The sequence below is a fragment of the Herpailurus yagouaroundi genome, unplaced genomic scaffold, assembly GCF_014898765.1.
Source record: "Herpailurus yagouaroundi ecotype Mexico unplaced genomic scaffold, PumYag 530, whole genome shotgun sequence".
NCBI lineage: Eukaryota > Metazoa > Chordata > Mammalia > Carnivora > Felidae > Herpailurus > Herpailurus yagouaroundi.
In genome coordinates, this window is record NW_024412747.1 from 2,935,382 (window position 1) to 2,958,895 (window position 23,514).

The 23,514-nt window shown below is 45.4% G+C and overlaps 1 protein-coding gene across 4 annotated transcripts in view; it reads right to left on the reverse strand.

Annotated features, from left to right (window-relative positions):
• Positions 1-23,514, reverse strand: part of MTR (5-methyltetrahydrofolate-homocysteine methyltransferase) — a 130,374-nt gene that overhangs the window by 73,017 nt on the left and 33,843 nt on the right. For 3 of the 4 annotated variants that reach the window (XM_040464943.1, XM_040464942.1, XM_040464944.1), the window contains exons 13-16: positions 21,036-21,148; positions 17,474-17,614; positions 14,789-14,974; positions 2,124-2,303 (exon numbers count right to left, since the gene is read on the reverse strand). In XM_040464943.1, coding sequence (XP_040320877.1) covers positions 2,124-2,303; positions 14,789-14,974; positions 17,474-17,614; positions 21,036-21,148 — 620 coding nt within the window. The remainder of the gene's footprint in view (positions 1-2,123; positions 2,304-14,788; positions 14,975-17,473; positions 17,615-21,035; positions 21,149-23,514) is intronic. The other variant, XM_040464945.1, reaches the window with a different exon arrangement.

The window sequence follows — 23,514 nt, forward strand, 5'->3', positions numbered from 1 at the left end:
TACAGGGAGCCGGACGGGGCCACAGTACATGGTGAGTGTGCCATAAAATACTTGCCGAATAAATCACAGAGAAAAGAAAGAATCAGAGGTGGAAAACACAGAGAGAGACAAGAGTAGTCGGTCATTCACTCGAAGGCTTCTGTAGCCTAAATCAACCAACTCCCTAGTTCACCATAAACTTGGCTGATTATACCACAACGTGAAACTGAGGCTCCCAGCACACGTGATGACAATATCAAGCATGAGCATGCATGTGGAACAATAGGAACCCCTCCTTACGTTGGTCAAAGTACACACCAGCTCAAGCACTCAGGGAGACAGCTCACCTTATCTACTGCTGTGACCCAAGCACCCCACTTCTGGGTGTATGCTATAAAGAAACTCATGCACGTGCACCCAAGTTACACATACAAGAATGTTCCCAGCAGCACTGCTTGTATGGTCCAAAAACTGGAAACAAACCAAATGTCTATCAACAGCAGAACAGTTGATTGTGGAACAGTTACACAATAAAATATTATACCTCAATAAAAATGAACAAAGTATAATGACAACATAGATGAATCTTTTAAGTAAGTCTGGGTAAGGAAAAGAGACATACAAATCTTAAGATTCTATTTAAAGATTTTTTTTTAATGTTTATTTATTTTTGAGGGGGGGGGAGAGAGACAGAATGTGAGAAGGGATGGGGGAGGGGCAGAGACAGAGGAAGAGACACAGAAACTCGAAGCAGGCTCCAGGCTCCGTGCTGTCAGCACATAGCCCAATGTGGGGCTTGAACTCAATGAACTGTGAGATAGATCGTGACCTGAGCCAAAGTCGGACACTTAACTGACTGAGCCACCCAGGCTCCCCTAAAGTTTATTTTTTAAGAGAGAGCATGTGTGCAAGCTAGGGATAGACAGAGAGAGAGAGAGAGAGAGAGAAGGAGAGAATCCTAAGCAGGCTCCTTGCTCAATCTCACAAACTATGAGATTGTCAGCTGAGCCGAAATCAAGAGTCGGACACTTAACCAACTGAGCCACCCAGGGACCCCAAGATTCTTATATTAAGCTCAAAACTAGGCAAAGCACTGGGTACACAGTTGATTATTTGTGGTAGTTCTGTTCCATAAAGTCACCGTGAACAATGAATCCAGGAATATCGGAATCACTGCTCCGAGGGAAAAGTAGAGTTCTGTTCCCGTGAACCTCTGGTCACACAATTTTCATCTACTCATCAATATATAAATTTGTCTTACGTGTGTTTGTGTAAAGACATCTTGTTTAACGTATAGTATTGATTCACTAACACTGAGCTCACAGCCAACAGCACTACAAGTCCCATCTAAACAAAGCTTACCTAATGCAAGTATTTTCTCTGCAAGGCATGTCCAGCTTTCCCACACTCAGGCACATTAGATGCCACTGCAGCACTATACTTGGGGGCCATTGAAACAGGGAAAGAAGCTACCAAGAAAATGCTCAAAAATGTGAAAAACATAGCACTTAAATAGACCACGAAATGGACGCTTGTTTGCAGGATGATAGCTGAGAAAAGCAGGAGAGTAGATCCTTGTTGACCTCATCTGGGAACGTGTAGGTGGGGCCGCTTGAATTTTTCACCTCTCTGCACACGGGCATGTCCGTGAACGACTGCAAAAGTACCATGAGTACTGATTCTGGGGTCACGAATAAATTTTATCAAGTGGGTGAATTTGCAAATACAGACTGTACATAAGCGATAAAATTCTAAAGAAAAGCAACAAAGTGGTATCATAAAATTCAGGATGATGGTTACATCATAGAATTCAGAATGAGAGCGTAATCTGAAAGGGAGAGTCATGGGAGCACTAGGCACGTTCTATTTCATGACCTATGTAAAAACCACTACGTGATTCATATTTATTTATTACACTCTGTACCTTTTATATATTTCCTCCAGTAGGTATGTTATACTCCATAGTATAAAACACATACGTGAAAAATAAAAAAGGCCCCTAAATTTCCGAAAACCAATTTACTACCTAAGAGTAAAATGTCGACATTCCCAGCCAATAATCATGTAGCTCAAACTACTCACTGGAGCCATGGGATAAATGTGAGTGATGTCTTGGGGAGGAAAGAGAAAACACCCATACTTACTTTAATGATTTTTGTGGCATGGATAAAATTAACAGCATACAGGTTATGTTCTTCCATCCCAGTACCAATCGTGAGGATATTAGGGTCAAAGATGATGTCATTTGGATTAAAGCCCAGTTTTTTCACAAGTAGATGGTAGGCCCGGATGCACACTCTGATTTTGGCATCCGTTTCTGTCGCCTGGGGAAGGGAGGAAAAGACGTAATTTGAGGTAGAAAAATGAAGTGTTATCTATGAAAACAGAAGCACATTTCACTTGTCGAAGGCACTTGGGTACCAATGCTTGGGTCTTACAGACTGTCGCCAGCACAACAGCTACACTGAGTCCGTGAAAATAAAATCTCACACACGAAAATAAAATCTCACACACACGCATGTGGTATATTAATAAATAAGCTTCTTAAAAAATACACACACAGGGGCGCCTGGATGGTGCAGTCGGTTAAGCGTCCGACTTCAGCCAGGTCACGATCTCGCGGTCCGTGAGTTCGAGCCCCGCATCAGGCTCTGGGCTGATGGCTCGGAGCCTGGAGCCTATTTCCGATTCTGTGTCTCCCTCTCTCTCTGCTCCTCCCCCGTTCATGCTCTGTCTCTCTCTGTCCCAAAAATAGATAAACGTTGAAAAAAAAAAAATACACACACGGTAAAAACTCAAACGCTACTGAGGAACAAATTAACGAGTCAGCGTCCCTCCTGTCGAGATCTGCCTGCAGCACCTTAACTCATCACCCAGGCAACACTTCTGAAGGTTTCTGGCATTTTCCTGCTCCAGTACTCCACAAAGATCCAAGAATCCCCACCTTCTTCCCCACCCCCCATGCACTGGCTAATTAATGTGTGCCTTAAATCATAAATGTAAATAGAATCCATATTACTCTTCAGAACGGTGACACTAGAAAGCAAGGAACAGATTCCAGCAAGACTCAAAACTCCCAGCTGCTGCCCCTCAAGCCTTACATCCAGGGCTCACATCTCCGGGTTTATTTCCTAACGTTTGCTCTCATCTACTCTACTCTTCCCCCTGCTCCTCTGATGGTCTGGAGACCTGCCAAGCTTCTACGTTAGAGCGAAATGCACTGCTGCCACTGCCGGGGACACACAGGGACATGGCTCCGTGCTTCGCATCACACACGTCTCAGCCCAGACAGCTCTTTCCAGTTTGGCCTTCCTTACCGTCCCCTCCGCAACCCTGCCTGTTTCCCCCGTCCCATCCCCCTCGTGGCACCTCTTTCTAGAAATTGTATTTATTTGGCAACTTACTATTCTTATGTTTTATTATTTATTAACTTGTTGAGCCAGAACACTAGTCCTGCTGTATCCCCTGTGCCTAGAGCTGTGCCTGCCCAAGTATGTGCTCGATACCGTTTACTGAATCAACACTGCTTTTACTCAAAGCCCTTCTGAACTTTGTGATGGAGACTATCTTCAGACCAAATTTACAGCCTCCACACAGGGCTTATTCAACAAATTACATTCTGAGTTATTTTAAATATTTTTTAAAATATTTATTTTTGAGAGACAGTGTGAATGGGGGAGGAGCAGAGAGAGAGAGAGAGAGAGAGAGAGAGGGAGAGAGAGGGAGAGAGGGAGAGAGAGGGAGAGAGGGAGAGAGGGAGGCCGGGAGGCAGGGAGGGAGGGAGGGAGGAAGAGAGAGAATCCCGAGCAGGCTCCACACTTTCAGCACACAGCCCAAGGCAGGGCTCAAACTCACCAACAGTGAGATCGTGACCTGAGCCAAAACAAGAGTCAGACATTCAACTGACTGAGCCACCCAGGTGCCCCAAGTGATTTCTTGCATAAAAAATCAAATCTGCTCTGAAGAAAAACTGAACACTTGCTATCATGACAATCCAAAAAAATAAGCCACACACAATTCTGTGTGCAAAACGTTACTGACAAATGGCCAACACCACTGAACTACGTGTTGAGTCTACAAGCTATTTTGAGGGAGGGCGCCCTTGCCTAGACGTGGGCACTAAGTGTCCTGACCTCCAGAGAGCAAGCTCTCCAGGTGAGCACACAGATGAGCGTACTTAGAGAGGCCCCACCCCCCAGAAAAGGCACGGTCGGGAATTACACAAAGAACTCACCCTTAGATCCAGGCTTTCAATAGCTTGCCTACTTTGGTATCCTTTCAACTGTTCCCTTTGGTTTCCAATCTTTCCCTGCGTCCTGCAGCTGGTGGGGTTAGATGTCACCTCAGCTGGTTCGGTGCCCCCATGACTCAGCAGCACCAAGGGCCAAGGGAAAGGGAGACAGGAGTGGGCTCTGTGGCCCCACCGCTCCAGGCTTTAGGGAAGGTGGCAAGCTCTCTTCTTCCCTAAATGAATTTCTTCAACAACTTACTCCTTCAGTTAGAGTGACAAGGTTAAGGCCAAGATGTAGGCCTGGAGAAAGCAGTCAGGAGCAGGCCATCCAGGGCTGGCTTTAGTCTTGGACTTTGGTTCACCCTTCACCAGTGAGCCCAATAAGGGTTCTAGCTTCTAGGTTCATGGCCCAGCCAAGCTCCTTAAAAGAGGAGGCAGAGGGGCCTGGGGCTACCAGCACTGCCAGTGTCTCTTACAGCCTAGTTTGATTGGTAGGTCAAGAGATCCAGGTCCTGCTCGCTTCTCTGAGCCACGAATGACACGTGGCCAAGTGTGGAGGGCTCAGGGTGTCACGCGCAGGCGAGCAGGGAAGCCCAGCCGTGTGCCAGGAGGCAGCGTTGCCCGCGGAACAGGCAGGAGGGTCCTCACAGGGCAGGAATTCGTTATTCGGGCCAGAACAGAATCACCAACTCTCAGCCCCGTAAGGATACATCCTTGTCAAACCGTTCCTGTAGCACCTGGAATAGTCCCGTCACATTGACAGACACTCAACTCCCGGCCATTGAATAAACAAATGAATCTCAGAATGAACAGAGGCTCGGTGTGCGGACCTTTGCCAGAAGCAGGTCATATCACGTTAGATTCGCCAGGATCTTTTCTGTCATGTTCCTCAACCAGGGTTAGGAGATAAACACGCTAGCAAGCTTCAGTCATGCCGGAGGATCTCACAGGATCCAGAAGAGAGGTCCAGGGAAAGAAGAGAACAGGAGCCTCTCTCTGTTCGCAAGGGTTCTACACGCTGGTCGCACACTGTCATCTGTGGGGCTCCTTGTCTGTTTTCTAATACCTGGACCTCCCCCTAGACCGGTTAGATCAGGACCTTGAGAAGAGAGCTAAGCAACGATATCTTTAGGAGCCCCTGGCGATTCTCCCGTAAAGCCAAGCTGGGGTCCCGGATCGGTGAAGCGGCACCTTTTCAGGTTAAGCGACGAGAAAACCTCAGGGATGAGTCCACAAATCTCAGGGTCGAGAAGGAAGGAATAAAGGCCATTTATGATCTCGCCATCTACCTGATTTACTCTTAGGCTGCAGAAAGCCAGACAGCCATCAGTAGGCAGATGCTTTAGTTAAGAATGAGCAGGAGGCCCATTCCGCTGCCACAAAATCCAAACCAGAAGTGATAGGGACACGGGTGCCACCATCAGCGGGGCACCAATGAGTCAGAAGGAAGAAACCTGAAGAAAGAAGTTTACAAGGAAAAACACTCTGGCTTTCCAAAACCACAGAGGGCGTGGGCTTAGTTCAGAAGCCTTCTGAGTGGATTCTCCATGGTGGCAAATGTGCGGACGGACACAGGCAGCCACGGGCAGGTGTTAGGAAACCCAGCATCACGAGGGCAGAAGTGAAGGCCAGGGGTAAAGACAGGGAGACCCTGCCCACGGTGGAGGAGTGCACTGGGGTCGCTGGAAATGCAAGGCCAACCTGGAGGGTCCCTGGTTCACCCCTCGCCTGAAGGAAGGGAGGGGTGCCCCTGGCACAGCTCATGCTCAAGGTAGAAAATCTGGATGCCAGGGACTCAGACTTTGAGGGGGAAAAGGACGAGACGGGAGACAGGGCAATGAGACACAGAGACAATCTCCACAGTATGCTAACACTAGGGAGGACAGGGTCTCAGATGCGACCACTGGGGACACAGCAGATGAGGAAATCAGAGGCCAGACTCATTTGTGTAGTCGTCATCATGATCCAACGCCTGCCCGTGGCTTTTCTCCAGAAACTACAGATAGAAGCCACATGCGGGAAAACCGTACTCTGTAAGGCCAATGCTAAGGCCCAGGTGAAGCAGCACCATTTCCTAGCTGGGGCCAAGCGACCCCATTCAAATCTTCTCCATCACAAAGAGGAAAGCCAGGCGCGCTGGGAAGCCAGAGCCTGAGCTGGAGGTCCCCCAGCTGTGCTGTTACTCCTGTGAGGTAACGAGCGTCCCAGGCTCCTTGGAGGCCTGGGGACCAAGAGAAGCGTGGAGGCCTTCTGTTCCTCACATCCCTGTCATGAACTCCCGCCTCCAAAAGCAATCTGGAAAAGTCTTTGAAAGGACTTCAGACCTATAGTCCACCTGAGAAGGAAAGGCCCAAGAACAGAAATATCCAATCACGTAAGCTTAACTGGGCAGTGGTGACCTCTCCATAGCCACTGAATAGGAGGCCTCTGAAATGCAGAAATACTTGTAGGATGTTAACAAAGCTCGGAGAGGATCAGAGGAGAAAATGTTGAGAATGAGCTCCTAGGCGTGGGTCAACTACCTTCAGCAAGGTAAAAATAAAGGGAAAACTGAGAACTCACTATTACTTCCCTTTCCTAGAACCATTTACGATACCATGGTGCATAGCTTCCTGGAAAATACAAGACATTCAACTGAAAAACGGTATCAATTTATCTAAATTCAACAGAGAAGCTGTCATGAAATAAAAATCTAAAAGATCATTACCAAAGGAGAAATATTTACGAAAGGAAAAAATAAGCCAATCACAACAACAAAGTGACACAAAACACCTAGGAAGGTTCCTGAAATTCTCTATTTAAGAAAAACTATAAAACCTCATTAATAATAACTGGAAAGACATCCTATGCTCCTAAATGACAACTAGGAATATTGCTAAGATATCATCATACTCTAGGTTACGGTTAAATTTTAATCAATATCCCAATGGGGCTTTATTTCTCCATAAGTTGGAAAATTATTTTCAAATCATTTAACAGAAGAAAATGTGAATATAACGGATGCATTTATAGGATACTGATCCTTTTTTTTTTTTTTAATTTTTTTTTTAACGTTTATTTATTTTTGAGACAGAGAGAGACAGAGCATGAACGGGGGAGGGGCAGAAAGAGAGGGAGACACAGAATGAGAAGCAGGCTCCAGGCTCTGAGCCATCAGCCCAGAGCCCGACGCGGGGCTCGAACTCATGGACCGCGAGATCGTGACCTGAGCTGAAGTCAGACGCTTAACCGACTGAGCCACCCAGGCGCCCCAATACTGATCCTTTTAAATTAGTTTGCACACATGCAAACAAAAATGATATAAGCCCATCCTTTTAGGTGATAATTATATTTCTAAGAAACCTCACATTATCAAAAATTATTCTATCAAAATAATCATTTCAATTAGAAAAGGAAAATTAAATCTAGTAGTAGTAATAACATTATTTTCCCATAGAAATTTCAAGGATAAAGGAGTTAAAATAACAGGCAATCAAAACTATGAACATTAGCAAAAGACAAAGAAACGCTTCCTTATTTGCCTTTTACTCCAGAAGTCTCAGGGCCAGAGCCCCCTCAGCCACATCCGACCTTGACCTCGCAGTTTTCAGTGCAACATGAATCACAAACATAAACCGAAGACGGCAGCCAAATACTGCAACAAAAGCAGGTGTGAGTTCCCCCCTCTGTTCAGTTCCAACGGTTTTTCCATTTAAGAGAGAGGCTTTCGGGGCGTCTGGGTGGCTCAGTTGGTTAAGCGTCAACTCTTGATTTCAGCTCAGGTCATGATCTCACGGGGGTTCGAGCCCTGCGTTGGGCTCTGCGCTCATGGTGCAGAGCCTGCTTGGGATTCTGTCTCCCTCTCTCTCTCTCTCTCTCTCTCTCTCTCTCTCTCTCTCTCAAAAACAAATATTTAAGAGAACGGCTTTCTCCTTAGAAGCAACCATGTCATCCAAGCAAAGCAAATCTTGGTTCTTAACTGTTTCTACACCCAAGAGTGTGAGGAGAATTCACTAACAGAAGATGTGCCTTTAGAATAACCAAAATATCTGTATTGTTGGCTTCTGAACTTTGCAAATACGTGAATTTTTTTGTGTTGTTCTCTGTAATTTCTTATAATTCTTCAGTAAACATATATGTCTATAATCATACAGAAAAATTATTTTTAAATAGGGAAAGCAGTATTTAAAAGGAATCTTTAGTTCTACTGCCTTATAGTAACAATTATTTTCCTTTACAGCATTTTCTTCTGATCTTTATTAAATGTAGTTTTTACGCTGTCATGTATACAGTGTCTAAATAATTTTTGGTTTTATGTTTTTATTTACATTTTATAAGCACTGTCACCCTGCCATAATCTTCGTAATTAATATTTGAATACTCTGAATAATATCCCAACAGAATGATGTAATCTAAGCTAAAAATTTCTCTCCAGTTGGGCATTTAGGTGTCTTTTTCTTCAATAAAGCTGGTGAAAAATCTTTGCGTATATAGTGTTCTTAATGCTGCCGAATTCTTTTATTGGGATAATTTCCCAGAAATGAGATCATTAGCTCAAAGGGTATGAACGTTTTTATATGTCTTGGCAGGCATTACGGCATCTTTCAAAAGGACCGTCCCAGCCTGATACTATGCTCTAGGATGAATAAGGCTTTCTGTTTCTACTGCTGCACCAGCACGGGCTTTGATCATTTTTAAGTTTACTTTTACCGACTTAGTACAGATAAAACATTACCTTAATATTGCTCTAATCTGCATTCTTTCGTAACTAGGTTAAAACAATTCTTTCCCTACACTTGCTTTTTACTTCTAGTCACATTCAAATCTACATTGGGAAAGCTCGTTCTCAGACCAGACCGAACACTGTGCAATGCGAACGGACAAGGCATGGGGTAAGTTACACAGGACTTGGAAACACGCATCAGTATTCAAACTGGCAGATCAGGGATCCGAACTTGGCTCCAGCACATCCTAACCATCTGACCTTGACTCACTCTAACATGGGAGGACAGCTACCCCCAGGTGGGTGCTACGAAGACCGAGATACACACTGCTGGTTTCCAATCACAGTATACACATCACCTCTAAGGCCTCAAAATTCCTGAAGCCAGATTTAAGAAACAAAACAAATGAGCCAAGGAAGGAAAAGAGAGGGACAGGCTAAGCAAGAAACAGACTCTTGTTAACTATAGGGAACAAGCTCTGTGTTCCAGACGGTTACCAGAAGGTTACCAGAAGGGAGGTGGGTGGGGAGATGGGTGAAACAGGTGATGGGGATTAAGGAGGGCACTCGAGGCAAGGCGCACAGGGTGATGTACGGAATTGCCGAATCACTACATGGTACATCTAACACGAATGTAACACCGTATGTTAACTATACTGGAATTTAAATTAAAAAAAAAATTACTTAGCCCAGGTCTCACCTCAGACCACATGAGCCAGGAACCGAAAGGGTGGAGTCCAGGGCTGTGCATGGTTTTTAAAAGCCCCGGCAGAGACCCCTTCTCCATGGAGGCTGCTGGCTACACACAGACTGGCTACACACACTGCTGGCTATACACAGACACACTGCTGGCAAAGCACACGACACTGCATTCCCATTCTGAGCTGACCTTGCTGCCTGCTTCACTGAGAAAACACAAGCAGTTACAGACTCCCCCCAGAACACCGCCCAGCGTGCCTCTGGATCTGCACGCTTCCAACTTCGCTCCCCCCCCCCCCAACCTGCACACTGATTGCCGGCCCTCCCCACTTACAAGGTCACAGAGCTAGCAAACACCCCCTTTCCCTGGTGCATTAATTCCTCTCTCTTTCTCTACCAGATCAATCCCATCGGCTTGCAAAGACATATCGTCACATTATCCGTACACACACACACACACACACACACGCGCGCGCGCGCCCTTTCTTAACCCCCTACCCATCTCTGGTTTCCACACTAATCCTTTGTTCCCCTTTAAAGCAAAACTCCTCAAAAAAGGTTGTTTACACCTGCTGCCTCCAATTCTCCTATTCTCTCTTGAACCCACTCCAATTAAGCTTTCATCTCCTTGGAAACAGTACAGCAAGATCATCAACTACCCCAGTTCTAAATCCAGTGATAAATTCTTTGTCTCATCCTACTTGATCTAACCACAGCTCTTTAAAATAGCTCATCGGGCCCTTCTTGCTTGTTCTTCACTTGGCTTCCCAGTGAAACCCGTCTTCTGGTTCCTCTCCTACCAAACAGGCTGCTCCTCCTCGAACTCTTCTCATGGGGTCTCCTCCTCTCCTCAGCCCTGAGCACTGCAGCTCCAAGATGCACTTGGTCCTGGGACCTCTGCTCTAAAGTCATTCCTTTGGAGACACAGTCTCCCTGCTTTAAATCCCACCTATGTACAAATTATTCCCAAGAACTGTACATCCAACATGTTTATGTTGAACGATGTGTGTGACCTGTGTTTTTATTTCTTACTCCCTGTGCACCCTAAAAATACACATTGCACAAGGACAGGGACTAGGTTTTATGCCCTGCTATCTTCCTAGGGCCTGGCACACACCAAGGGCTCAAGATGCACTTGAAAGAATTAAAGCCAGTATCTGCCTCCATCAACTAATAACAGATGTCTATACCAATTTCTTACAGAACACTTAGGTAACAAAAAGAAAAAAAGCTCCTAGAAATAAGACTCAATAGAGAGTCTGGAGAATAAATACAGGTGTAGAAATCTCACACTGAGCACAGCAAAATGCTAGGGCTGAAAAAAACAGGAAAGAAAAGAAAATTAGGCAATCTTTCCAAAACATGCAAGATCTGAACACCACATGTGCGAAAAGAGAAGATAAAAACATTCAAGAAAACTTGCTGCAACTGTGGCCTCACGTTTCCCAAATCAAAAGAGACCACTGGGTGCACCCCATGAGAGATGACTCATCATCAAGAGATTTCAGAACCCCATGGACAGAGAATATCCATGAAGCATCCAGAAAGTAGGAAAATAAATAGGTTTCACAATAAAGAACGAAGGGTTAGAACAGCCCTAGTGGAAACCAGAAGACCATGTTTTCAAAGCAAAGGGGAAAGAATTTCAAGCCTCTATCCTATACCCCCGTCCAACTGTCGATTAGTATAAAAGTAGAATACAGCCATTTTCAGACACGTAGGGTTTAAAAAATTTTACCGCCATGTTTTCTTTCTTAGGAAGGTGACAGAGAATGCACTTCACCACAGGAGAGCTCAAACCAAGAATGAGGCAGGGGCACCCAGGTGGCTCAGTCGGTTGAGCGTCCAACTTCGGCTCAGGTCATGATCTCCCAGTCTGTGAGTTAGAGCCCCGCATCAGGCTCTGTCCTTACAGCTCCGTGCCTGGAGCCTGCTTTGGATTCTGTGTCTCCCTCTTTTTCTGCCCCTCTCCTGCTCTCACTCTCTCTCTCTCTCTCTCTCTCTCAAAAATAAATAAACATTAAAAAAAGTCTTAAATAAAAAAAAAAAAATGAGGCAATTAGGAGATCTAAAAATCTAAGGGAGGAGTAAGAGGAATACCCAGGAGGACGGCGAGGGACACTTCACAGGGCCAGCTGTCAGTCAGACTACGACCTTCCCAGACTGTGTCAGAAGACCTGAAGACAGAATTCCTCAAGAAATTTAAATGACCATCTTCTGACTGTGTTTGGATACACTGGAGACTGGAAATTTACACAACTAGAGGATATTTTGAAAATAAACTGTATGAGAAACAAAGCAGACGGAAAGTACTGATTTCACGGAAAGCAAACAGGGTGCAGGAAAGAAAAGGAACCGTCGCATACGACCACATGTCTGGGCTCGTACGTTGCTTAGCGATATGAGCACCGAAAATAGTCACGACTAAAATTAACCGTAGAGGGAGGATGGGGGGGGATACAAGTAAAGATGTGTGAAGTGGGGGTACAGAGGATGGTAAAAACGCCAGACTCATCCCCACTATAGAGAGGCAATAAATAATACCTAAAACTGGGATTTGAAGACAAGGAGGGAACTGCTGTGAGTATCAGATAAAAGCTGACATGGTTGCCGCTGGGGGGCTAGAGGGCTGGAGGCTTCTGGGTTTTAGAAAAACCCACACAGCGGTAGTTGCCTCTGTCACTACATACGTAGACATCTTAGGTAAAAATAAAAACAATGCCAGAGGTCTCACCACACTGAACTGGCAGGGGAAGAGGCCTGGATAACAACTTTGCAGAAGGATGACTTAACGGTACGTGTCCAAACGTTAAACACCCGCACATCCGAGGACAACCATTTCCCAGAGGAAATAGCTGAATGAATTCGGGAATTTGCCGGCCACGTTCCTTTCACTAAAAAATTAGAAACAACTGTAATGTCATTCAATATCAGACTAAGGAAAACACACAATCCTGGAATCTAACGCAACCATCAGAGACGGAGTTATAACTCATATTTACCAAGACAGGAAGATGCCGATATTCTGCCGAGTCGGGGGAAGGTTCCAGAACGGCAGGTGTAAATTCACTTATATAAAATGTTTAATTCTCGAGAACTTCTCCTCTTTCCCTAAAATGGTCCCACGGCTTTCTCGTTTAGTTCAGGTTTTTAATGTGTTTCCTCTTCAGAAGGACTTTCTGAGGTGGCTTTTTCTAAAACAGCCAGCTCTTCCCCGGATAGCCTTACCCTGGGTTCTTTCACCCGACCATTTAGCAAAGACGCTGGTGAATGACACCAGATCCGGGCTCAAATCCTAGCACCAGCCACCTGTGTGACAACAGGGACTCAAGCGCTTTGGTTTCCTCACGTGGAATACGAAAAAAATAATAAAACGTAGCCAACACTTCTATGCTGGGGCAAAAAGCTGATTTAACGTGCGTAGCGTGCCTGCTTGGTAGGAGTCAAGGTTCGATACATGTCCATTACCAAAATCATCTCTTTTGCACTCTTCTGGATTATTTGAATTTTTCTCCTAGTGAAAACATATCTTTTGGACAAAATCAGTAACACTTTAGTTACAAACAATTTTACTCTAAAACTACAAAAAGCAGAGAAAGGAAAGAAAAAGGGCATATAATTCCACTACTCGTCAGTCATACAAAATAAGAAGTCAGTATGTCCCGATCTGAAACCACGCCTACCCTCCAGTTAACTGGCATTTTTTCTCCTCAGCTTATAGAGACACACATGTATCCACATAAGTCTTGTTTGATTAAATAAAACCGGGATCATGCTGCCTTTTTTCCCCATTTTTCAATATATTGTAGACCTGGTTCCACACCTCATCCTGTTTAGCCGGTACGCAGTGCTCTGTGCGGCATCCGCTATTCATGGACTGTCAGCCTCTTTGCCAGTTTCTCCGACCATAACACCACGAGGAGCCTGAACACGTACCTTCACGTATCGACCTATTATGAGATTCCTGGGGTCGGGGGGGTGGGGGGGCGACTCACAAGGGATGGAATTTTTTTTCATTGTTTTTAAAAAATACTGAAGAGACACAAAAGTGGTTCTAAGAGTCACGTGAGGTATAAGGCATCAATACAACATAATCACTGCACACCCTTCGCTCGCCTGACATTATGTTTCAAGCTTCCCACTGCCCCTCCCTGATACCGTGGCAGGGACATGACGAGAGGAGCCATTTGACAGCATAATCCCGGTTTTATTTAATCAAACAAGGCTTATGTGGATACATGTATGCCTGTATAAGCTGAGGAAAAAAACGCCACTTAACTGGAGGGTAGGCGTGGTTTCAGATCGGGACATACTGACTTCTTATTTTGTATGACTGACGAGCAGTGGAATTATATGCCCTTTTTCTTTCCTTTCTCTGCTTTTTGTAGTTTTAGAGTAAAATTGTTTGTAACTAAAATGTTACTGATTTTGTCCAAAAGATATGTTTTCACTAGGAGAAAAATTCTAATAATCCAGAAGAGTGCAAAAGAGATTTTTCTCTTTGATTAAAAAAATAAATATCCTATTAATGCTTCATTTTTTATTTCCTTAATCACTACAAAGTATAGTATCTTCTCCTAGATTTATTAGCTCTTTGCTTTTCTCTTTCTATAAACTGCTTTTCACTTCCTTTGTCTAGACTTCTTTTGGCTTGATTTGGGTGTTCTATTTTCCAATTTACAGAAACGTTGCATGTTGGGGATGTTAACCCACTGCTACCACTCATGTTGCAGATGGTACCATGTCCTTCACCCCAGAAAGTTAATAAACATTTTCAGGCGAATACCTCTATTAATTTTCCTCCTGGCTTCCCAAGTTTAGATGGGTAATTGCCCATATACTCCTCAGAATTTTGTTTTTTCCGTTAAGATCGTTAACTGACGTAGGCTGCATTTTAGGATACGGTGGGAAACAGGGCTCTACTTTATTTTCTTCCAAACGCACAGCCAGTCGGTCTAATAGCATTCACTGAATAATACTTTCCTCAACTGATACAAAGACTTCAGAATATATCAGATTTTCCTATTTGTAGCGACGAGTATCTGTACACGTGCATGACGTGTGTATCTACCCGTGCATACCCACATGGTACTTATGGTGTTCTGGACTCTACTGTCTTCTGCTGCTTGGTCTAGCCCGTGTAACGCGATGGAGCTCAGTCAAAAGTCCTCACTCACCTGCCCTTCTTCATCAAACGCCATGACCACCACAGCAGCTCCAAACTTCTTAATCTTTCTAGCCTTCTCCAGGAAGTCGCCCTCGCCCTCCTTCAGACTAATGCTATTGACAATGCACTTCCCTTGGCAGCATTTCAGCCCGGCTTCAATCACAGCAAAATTGGAGGAGTCAATGCACAAGGGCACCTGAGATCAGAAGGGCAAGAAAAGTCACAGAAAAATTACAAGTCACTACAAACTCCCACCCAAGGGCTCCCAAATATTCCTTATTTCTTATTTAGGAAAGCAACAAACAAGTAATAATAGTGTGGAAGAAAGAGGATTTTAAGGTACTCATTCTTAAAGCCCAAAATACTTGGGAGTAATTCCAGTCTTACCAGAGACCCCACGTAGGAACCAGAAATTTATAAATCAAAGATCACGACTAAACACTGGAATGAAACCACTGAGGTCAGCTCACCGGCTTCATTTCCAGGTTACACTTTCGAGTGCCTAAACTAAATCTCCAACAGGATTCAGAACATCCCTGATCTGACTCTGGGGTTAATACTCAGCCTTGTACACTCTTGGGAACAGCCTTCCAGCCAAGTTATTCAAATTCAATCTTCCCTTTAGAAAATCAAGTTCTTGGGATGCCCGGGTGGCTCAGTCAGTTAAGCATCTGACTTCAGTTCAGGTCGTGATCTTATGGTCCTTGAGTCTGAGCCCCACATTGGGCTCTGCGTTGACAGTTCAGAGCCTGGAGCCTGCTTCGGATTCTGTGTCTCCCTCTCTCTCCGCCCCCTCCCATGCTTACACCCTATCTCATTCTCACAAATAAACATTAAAAATTTTTTTAAAAAGAGAAAGAAAAGAAAATCAATTTCCTGACTGGGGGCGGGGGTGTTTAGAAGAGTTTTAGAAGTAGAAGCGTTTTACTATTAGAAAGGAAAAGATGTAATATTTAATAAAAGCATATAACTAAAATAAAGGACAAAACTGGAACGCACACATGAGAACGGGTTCATTTTTAACAGTCTCTGTGCATTCATGCCTCTGTTCCAGGAAAAGTAAAAGTAAGTAAGGGTTCCAAGGCAGGACTAGCTTCCCAAGCAAAGAAATGAAAGAGGGCAGCTGATCTAAGCTCCATTACTTACAGTGACGCCCACGTCAGGCCCCGTGCTAGACTGAGGGGCACTGATGGAGCAGGAGGCTCCCGGGCTTCCCCAAGCTTGTTAAGATAAACGACTAGACACACAGTGCCATGAAGTGTGGGTAATGCGGGGGCAGGTGAGCAGCATGCCTCGGAGGCACCTCGCCCCACGTAGGGCAGATAGAGAGCAGGGCAGGAGAACGCAGGGAAGGTTCCCAGGGCAGTCGGCTCGTCCGTAGGCCACTCTTCCAAAGCAGAGCATGATGGAACGAGGGAGCCATCGACTCTGCTCTTTCTTACCACACTGGCAGTGACAGGTTTGCTAGGAAAGGGGTCAGGCACCAGTGACGATACCAGGCCCACGTTCTAAACTGCTGGCTGAGTTTGGTGTCCCAGCTGTGCTGGTAAATATGGGCTAGTCACACGTTTTTATGCTCGACTCCAGTTGTTCATAATTTGGTCTCGAGTAAATTGTGGTAGGAGGTCAAAACCAGGAGAGATCAAGACAAAGTTACTGGAGCAATCAGAACAGTAATTCATAAGGTCTTCGGTTACTTAAGGCTGTTCCTTGTTGAGGCACTCCTATGTTCACGATTCACGAGTCAGACAAAGCAGCGGAAAGAAACGCGGGTCAACAGTCAGTGGACTTGCCTGGGACCGTGCGGAGAGTCTTCCGACCCCAGCAGAGCCCCCTTCCCCACCGCTCAGCAGATAAAAAGCTGCTCCCCCTCTCATTCTGATGGACTTGGAACGAGTCATTTGGTTTCTCCGCACCTTAAATTCTCAAAATATTTACTCCCAGAGGAGTGACAGGGCTTTTGACTGAGGAGTTGTAAGCCACAAATGAAAGACGGTCGATGTAATTCACTGCTTACCACAAGATGTCTAACTTAAGCGTTTGCCATGGGCCTAATGAAAGGCAGACAGCCTCGTCCCTCAAAGCACTAGGAAGTTTCCTTTAAGAAGAACTTCACAAATCACTTCTCACCACAAATTCAATGGTAGAAAATGAAGTAAAATTTTTAAAGATTTTAGAATCCATCTAAAAAATATTTTTAAAACTGGACACAATTAACTTTCATCTTTTAAAGAACAAATGTAAAAGCTCACATAGAATGCTTCAATTTAATCTTGTTTTATAATTTGTTTACTCTGATAAGCCCAAATGGGTCTCTTCTTCCTGCAAGAAAGAACTGGCTGAGCGCCCCTGTGTTAGAAATGGAACCCAGGACTTGGTAAAAGCGGGTAATTGCATCCTTCGGAGACATGGTAAGCAGGTTCCTAGGCCATCCAGACATCAGAGGAAACTCAATTCTTGTGAGCAATTCCAGAAGCCTTGGAAACAGCCGAGCTGAAGTCACAGCTCTCTCTGGTTTATATCAAAAGGCTGCCATTAAAGGAGAAACTGACAATCAGAAACTGTTGGGTGCTCACCGTAAGAAACCAGAAAACCAGTGTATGAGAGGACAGACCCATGGGACAAGTGACAAGGTTAAATGAGCGACAGAGTGAGGGCAGGTGAACTCCCTTGGGGAATAAACATTTTGTACAACCTTGGCAATGTCAGGCTCAGAAGCAATAAAGTTGCAAAATCTGGTCATTGCACTTGTACCATCCAGCATCCCATCATCCATGTTGATATCCAACACCTGGGCTCCCATTTCCACCTGCACTTTGGCAATGCTCAGAGCTTCCTGAGGAAAGAATGCCAGAGGAGGCAGCATCAGGAGAGGGCGACCTGAGAGAAGGCAGGCCAAAGTCATCCCTACCCTCCCGGCAGTCCTTCCAAATCAGACTAGACTGGCCAGCCACCCCAACCCTGGGCCCGCTCTCCTCCCACCAATCATCACAGACGGACGACTGACCCTTCTTTAACATCTCCTCCATCACATCATTTCATCATTCGGAATCCACCAAGGCGCCGTTTTTCCTGCCATAGAGAAGCTACACTCCCCAGCCTGGTGTCCCAGGCCCGCCGTGACCTGGCCCTGTCTTCTTACCTAACTGAACTCCCCATTCCTCCCCTCCTGGTTCCCTTCACCCAGCCACGTCTTTTCCACTTCCGAGTCACAGGTCACATTGTCCCCCTGCTTGAAATACAATCTCCTTCCCTTCTATACCGTTTAGGACCCAGCTCAAGCCCCATCTCCTCCAAAAGAAGTCCTCAGAGAAACCATCCAAAACTTCTGTTACTCCTCAGTGTTTGCCAAGACATGCAAAGCATGTTGCCGGCTATTGGTAAGAGTTACATGAAATAGGAGTTAAATAAAACTCAGCAGATTTTTCTACTGGAAGGTTTTTCAAATCCTGTAATACACTATTACGCACTGCAAATATCCAAGAACAGGATATTATACGCAGCATTTCCCATTTACGACCATTTAAGGAATATCTTGTAGGATCAGTGTTCCAGAGAACATCCTTCAGGTGGGAAACACTGCTTATTCCACAACGCTGTGCCGCCTCCCAACTTCTGTGACAGCTGTGATCATTATGGCATGGTTTACGACATCATCCTGTCCTCGTGTTTTCAGGAGTATCAGCTTATTCCTCAAAATAGAGCGTTAAGTGTTTAGGACTCTAGAAAGGTCCTGCTTTCCTGCTCTCCTCTGAACAATGCTGGGCAAAATATACACGTTCTATAAATGCTAATTGATAAAACAGAGTTTATTTTGGGTCTTCACAGTCCACTTCATAACGTAATAAAATAAGTAAGGATAAAATCAACGGTAGCTTCTGATGTTGTCCTTATTTTTCCCTGGCTTAAGCAAGCCACATAGACACTGTCAAGCCATCACTATGATAGAGCAGACATGGGAGCCTCTGGCATTGCCCGAGGAAAGACCATTCGTGATGACCCAAGGTTACACGGGAAAAAGACGACAACAAAATCCAAAATCAAAACCAAAAAGTGTTTTCCAGCACGCGTCCCCATCCCTATCCTGGAAGGGCTCGCACCTGGCCGGGGGCGAACGACACCGGCCCACAGAACAGCTGGCAGTGCTGCCCCACTCGGGGTGAGTCCAGCGCCGAGGCTACACGAGCAGCAGGGAAGGGCCAGGTCTCTGCGGACTGAAATGGAGGAAGCCACCCGAGAGGGAGAGTCTTCGGCTGGCCCCTGGGGGACAGACTGGGGGAAGCAGAGAGGAGACGGGGGCAACCTGGCAAGACTGGCGATCAAGAGAGTCGGACAGCAGAGATGCCAACACCCCGCCTCTCTATTCCAGAAGAGTCACGGAGTGAGAGCGTGGAGGTCCGAGTCTCCCACACAGGCTCATTATGATGAAGTCATGTGTACAAGGTGAGCAACACTCAGCACTGGGGTTTCTTTTAGGCCAGTGCTCTTCCCAGCAAACCGCAAAGCCTTGAGGGATCATTACTTCAAGGGAAATTAGAATCAAATAAGGAGTCACCCCTACTGATCCCATTCCAGCCTCCACCGCCTCCTCGTCCTGGGGACTCTAGGCAGAGACAGCAGAGAACACTGGGGGTCTATCACTTACTTGACGGAAAACAACAGGCAAGTAGTTTAACTTGCCCCAAAGGCCCATTGGTAAGATGGGGATGATAATAATAATACCCATCTCACAGGTCTGTGTGGGTTCAATAGTGACGTAAAGGGCTGAGCACCATGACTGGCCCATAGTAAGACCTTACTAAAACAAAAAATTTTTTTAATGTTTGTTTATTTTTGAGAGACAGAGAAAGTGCACACAAGCGGGGGAGGGGCAGAGAGAGAGGGAGACACAGAATCCGAAGCAGGCTCCAGGTTCTGAGCTGTCAGCACAGAGCCCGATGCAGAGCTCGAACTCACGAACCATGAGATCATGACCTGAGCTGAAGTCAGACTTAAGCGACTGGGGCACCCAGGCGCCCCTAAATGCTAGACACTGTTACCCCCATCTGCTTGCATCTTCCTAAAACGCCCTCTGTTCTCCGTGTCAAATCTGTCAAATCTGAGGGCTGAAAGGGATGCTACAGAATGACCCTAAGAATCAAAACATAAATAGAAACATGGCCAATGGAAGAACGCCATAGAACCACAAAGGCTCATGAGGATTTTAGAGGAGAAGCGACACGTAAAAAAAAGGGCATGGCATGGGGGAGGGAGGGGCGGGGCAGAAGCAAGCCTCCTGGAATATTCGAACGACAGACCAGGATATGAGGGAGGTCTGGTGCCTGCATGGAGAGAACTGAATAGTGGCCTAAGGAGTTTGGATTTTATCCCATCAGCAAAAAAATATCACCCTGTGGCAGCTTCTGGCCTGGGGTGACAGAAGCACACAGTGGAGGCGAGCAGCAGCAGGAGCACAGGGAAAAAGACTGACAGGATGGCCAGGAACCAGCTAAGAGGCTCGGCTAGAGGGCCGCAAAGGATGACAGACGGGCCCTTTCTCGGTGAGTAAAACTAAGTCCGGTTTGATACTGGTGTCTGGAAGACCTACTTCCTAAAGCAAAACTTCAGTGACAGCTGATGATAAGATAAATCAGACTAAACTCCTCCAATTTTAACTTCTGATTTTAATAAGAAAAAAAAAAATCTATCCAGATGCTTAGGGGAGGCACTTCTGGGATCAGATTTTGCTTACGCGCAGGGTGACTGAGCCTGAAAATACTGTGGCTAAACTATCATGTAAACTTTCCAAGACAGAGGCCTAGTCCTTCTTTTCTGTTTGCTTGTCTGTGTCAGTCCAGAGCCAGCAGAATCAGAAACACTACGAGTCACTTGGTTGATGTGGTTATGAGGAAGTGGATAGGAATTTTCTCGGCTTCCTCTTTCCCTAGAAGGATTTGTGAGAAGCCAAAATGAAGAGTATCCTCAAATTTTTAAATTTATCTCACAATTAACAGAAAAGGCCGGAACCGGGATCCCTCCCATCTCACCCCACTTCACATCCCCAATGAGGTTCTTTTCGACCAACATTAGTAAGAACGGCTTCGGTCTCCCGAAGCCTCCCCTCCCAGCTGCCCAGCCCGCTGCTAACACGCATGACCGTTCTCCTCACAGTCCCCACCGCGCTGCAAATCACTCTCTCAGAGGCAGAGCGGTTTCACTGACACGCCGTCTAGCCGACGACATGGCAGATGCCTCAAGGGTCTTACTAAGATGCTCACTTCATAGTTTCCTGCCATGATGAGTTTAGCAAACCTCCTGGATCCTGCCACGTTACAGCGCTCTCCAATGTTAACAAAGTTGGTGTACGGTCCGATCCTGAAGGGCTCTAGACCTTAAAAGGAGAAGCATTTTGAGAATTTTCTGGAAATTCACATGATGATATCAGACAGACAGAAAACAAGCGCTTTCATGAGAAAGAAAAGAAGTTTTGGCGGCACAGCGCATCTGGCTACACAGGACGCCTAACGGGGGGTGAGGAAGGACCACGGCCTTCTTCCCCCAGAAATCTTTAAACATAACAAAGGCTGTATGTTACGGCTGCACTTACAACCACAACTCTCAAAAGAATTATTTCAGGGCTTTTCAGTTCAAAATTTTTCTAAGGAACTGCATCATACCAGCTTTGATAAACAAGGAAAAATTATCGTCATACCCCTATTTCACCAAGAGTGTGGGGCCAAGGCTGGGAGGTCAGGAGCCAAAGGACTGCTCGCAGCTGGTCACTTGGAGATCAGCGGGAAGCCAGCCGGGGCAAGCTTCCTTCATCCCCCCAGCAGCGTGCTCAGAACTCTGCCTGCTGTCTTTGACCCAGAGGCCAAGAGCCCGGGACCAGCAAGGTCGGACTGGGTCACCAGGAAGGACCTAGGATGAGCCCTGGGAGACTGGAGTCGCCACGGCACACCCTCCACTCGTGAGCAACTCGTGGGAAACGCAACTCAGGCTGTCTGCACCTCTTGCCTTATTTGCCAAGGGGACGTAACATCTCCCCTGGTACGGGCCAGGTTAGGGGCAAATACCAGCTTTACAATTAGGAACACATTAACCGAGGTAAAAAGCAACAGGCGGTGCAAAGTTATCGCTACAGAAAACGCTGTTATCTGTTTCTGTTCTAATGATATTTAAAGCACAAGGAGACAGGGTCTGGCAGGATCTGGGGACAGCCAGCCCCGGGTTCCAAGCCCCGTCCGGCTATTTCAGCACACAGACCAGGGCTGCTTCTTTTGTGGTCTCTGATTTTATAAAAGAGAGACATAAAAGGATGTTTTTTAACACTTTTTTCATACATTTCATAGCAATACTGTAAAAACGAGACTAGATAATACTGATAAGCATAAAATTAGCATCTGCAGTCATCGCTGTTGTTGTTAATGAGAGAAAATGGCTTTTGCATCCTTTGCCAAAGCACTGGTTGAAAAGGAACAAGATATCGGGGAGAGGAAAATAATGAATACAAGATGAGTAATTATGAAGGTCTTCCAGACTGGTTAACAGACTGGGGAGACATCCCTTCCCAGTTCTGTCTTATGATTTCTTCCCACTGGTAGTGACTCTCCACGTGAACCTCGGGGTACCCCTGATCCGGAGGCAGACGCCGAGGCTCGCAGGGCAGGCAAACAGGGGTGCCAACATTTACGTGCTGAGGGGGACCCTGCGTCATCGCCCTACAAGCATTGTATACAAAGTGCTTCTCAACTATTATCAATGTGAGGTATCTGACATAAAAGCTACATTTTCCTTACGTCTGCAATCTATAAAAGAACCATTTAAAGGAGTGTGTTGGATTTCATTCTTTTAAAATCTGATTGAAGGTGATTTTTAAAAGCAATTTAGAAATAGCACTGGAAATTCAAATTGGAAGAAGAGGCTTCTTTGATTCTTCCACATAAATTCTTTTTAAAAATCCTATCTAAAAGGTTCTCTTGTTTCAATCTTGGCAAAGTCAATCAGCAGTCTTAAGATCTAAGGATGAAATCAACTATCCTACCACACCTCTCCCTGGCAGAAGCCACATTCTGGGGTAAGGGGTGTGCCATCACCCCCTAAATCCCACTCCCTCTAGGCTTGCTCTCCGTCTTCTGGAAAATGAACAGAAAGCCAGGTAAGACTGCAGAGGGTTTTTAACCCAACGTCACACTCACTCACTGGGATGAATTCTACGAAATATGTTCTGACTGAGAAAAGGAGGTGCTGCTTTTGCTGTCCTTAGATTTTATTTCAACTTCCTTAGAGGAACATAAGGAACACACATATTTCAATTTTGAGAAATGTTAAATTCTAAGTTATTAGGGTACATAATTTCCCACGTGCACTATATGCAGATTCTCTAAGAATCTGTTATTGTATACATATATCTGTATATCTATAAATACATATACACACACATATTTTTGTTGTTGTTGCTTAAAAATACCATCTAAGAATATGTCATTTTAGTATTGTGGAGAAAATATAAAACTTAAAGTTATTTCTCTAATAGTCGGCATAATGGACTACTTTACTGATGTTCCTTATTTGAACATCAAAACTCATTCTAGAAAAGGGAGGCTGCCCACCTTACAGGACTGATGAGCACCCAACAGAACAGTAACTACACCTCTTTGTAAAGTCCTGAACACACAGCAAATGCAGGATCATGACAAGAATATCATAGAAGCAAACGATTTCCTAGGAAGAGGCTGCCGTCATTACAAACCACTG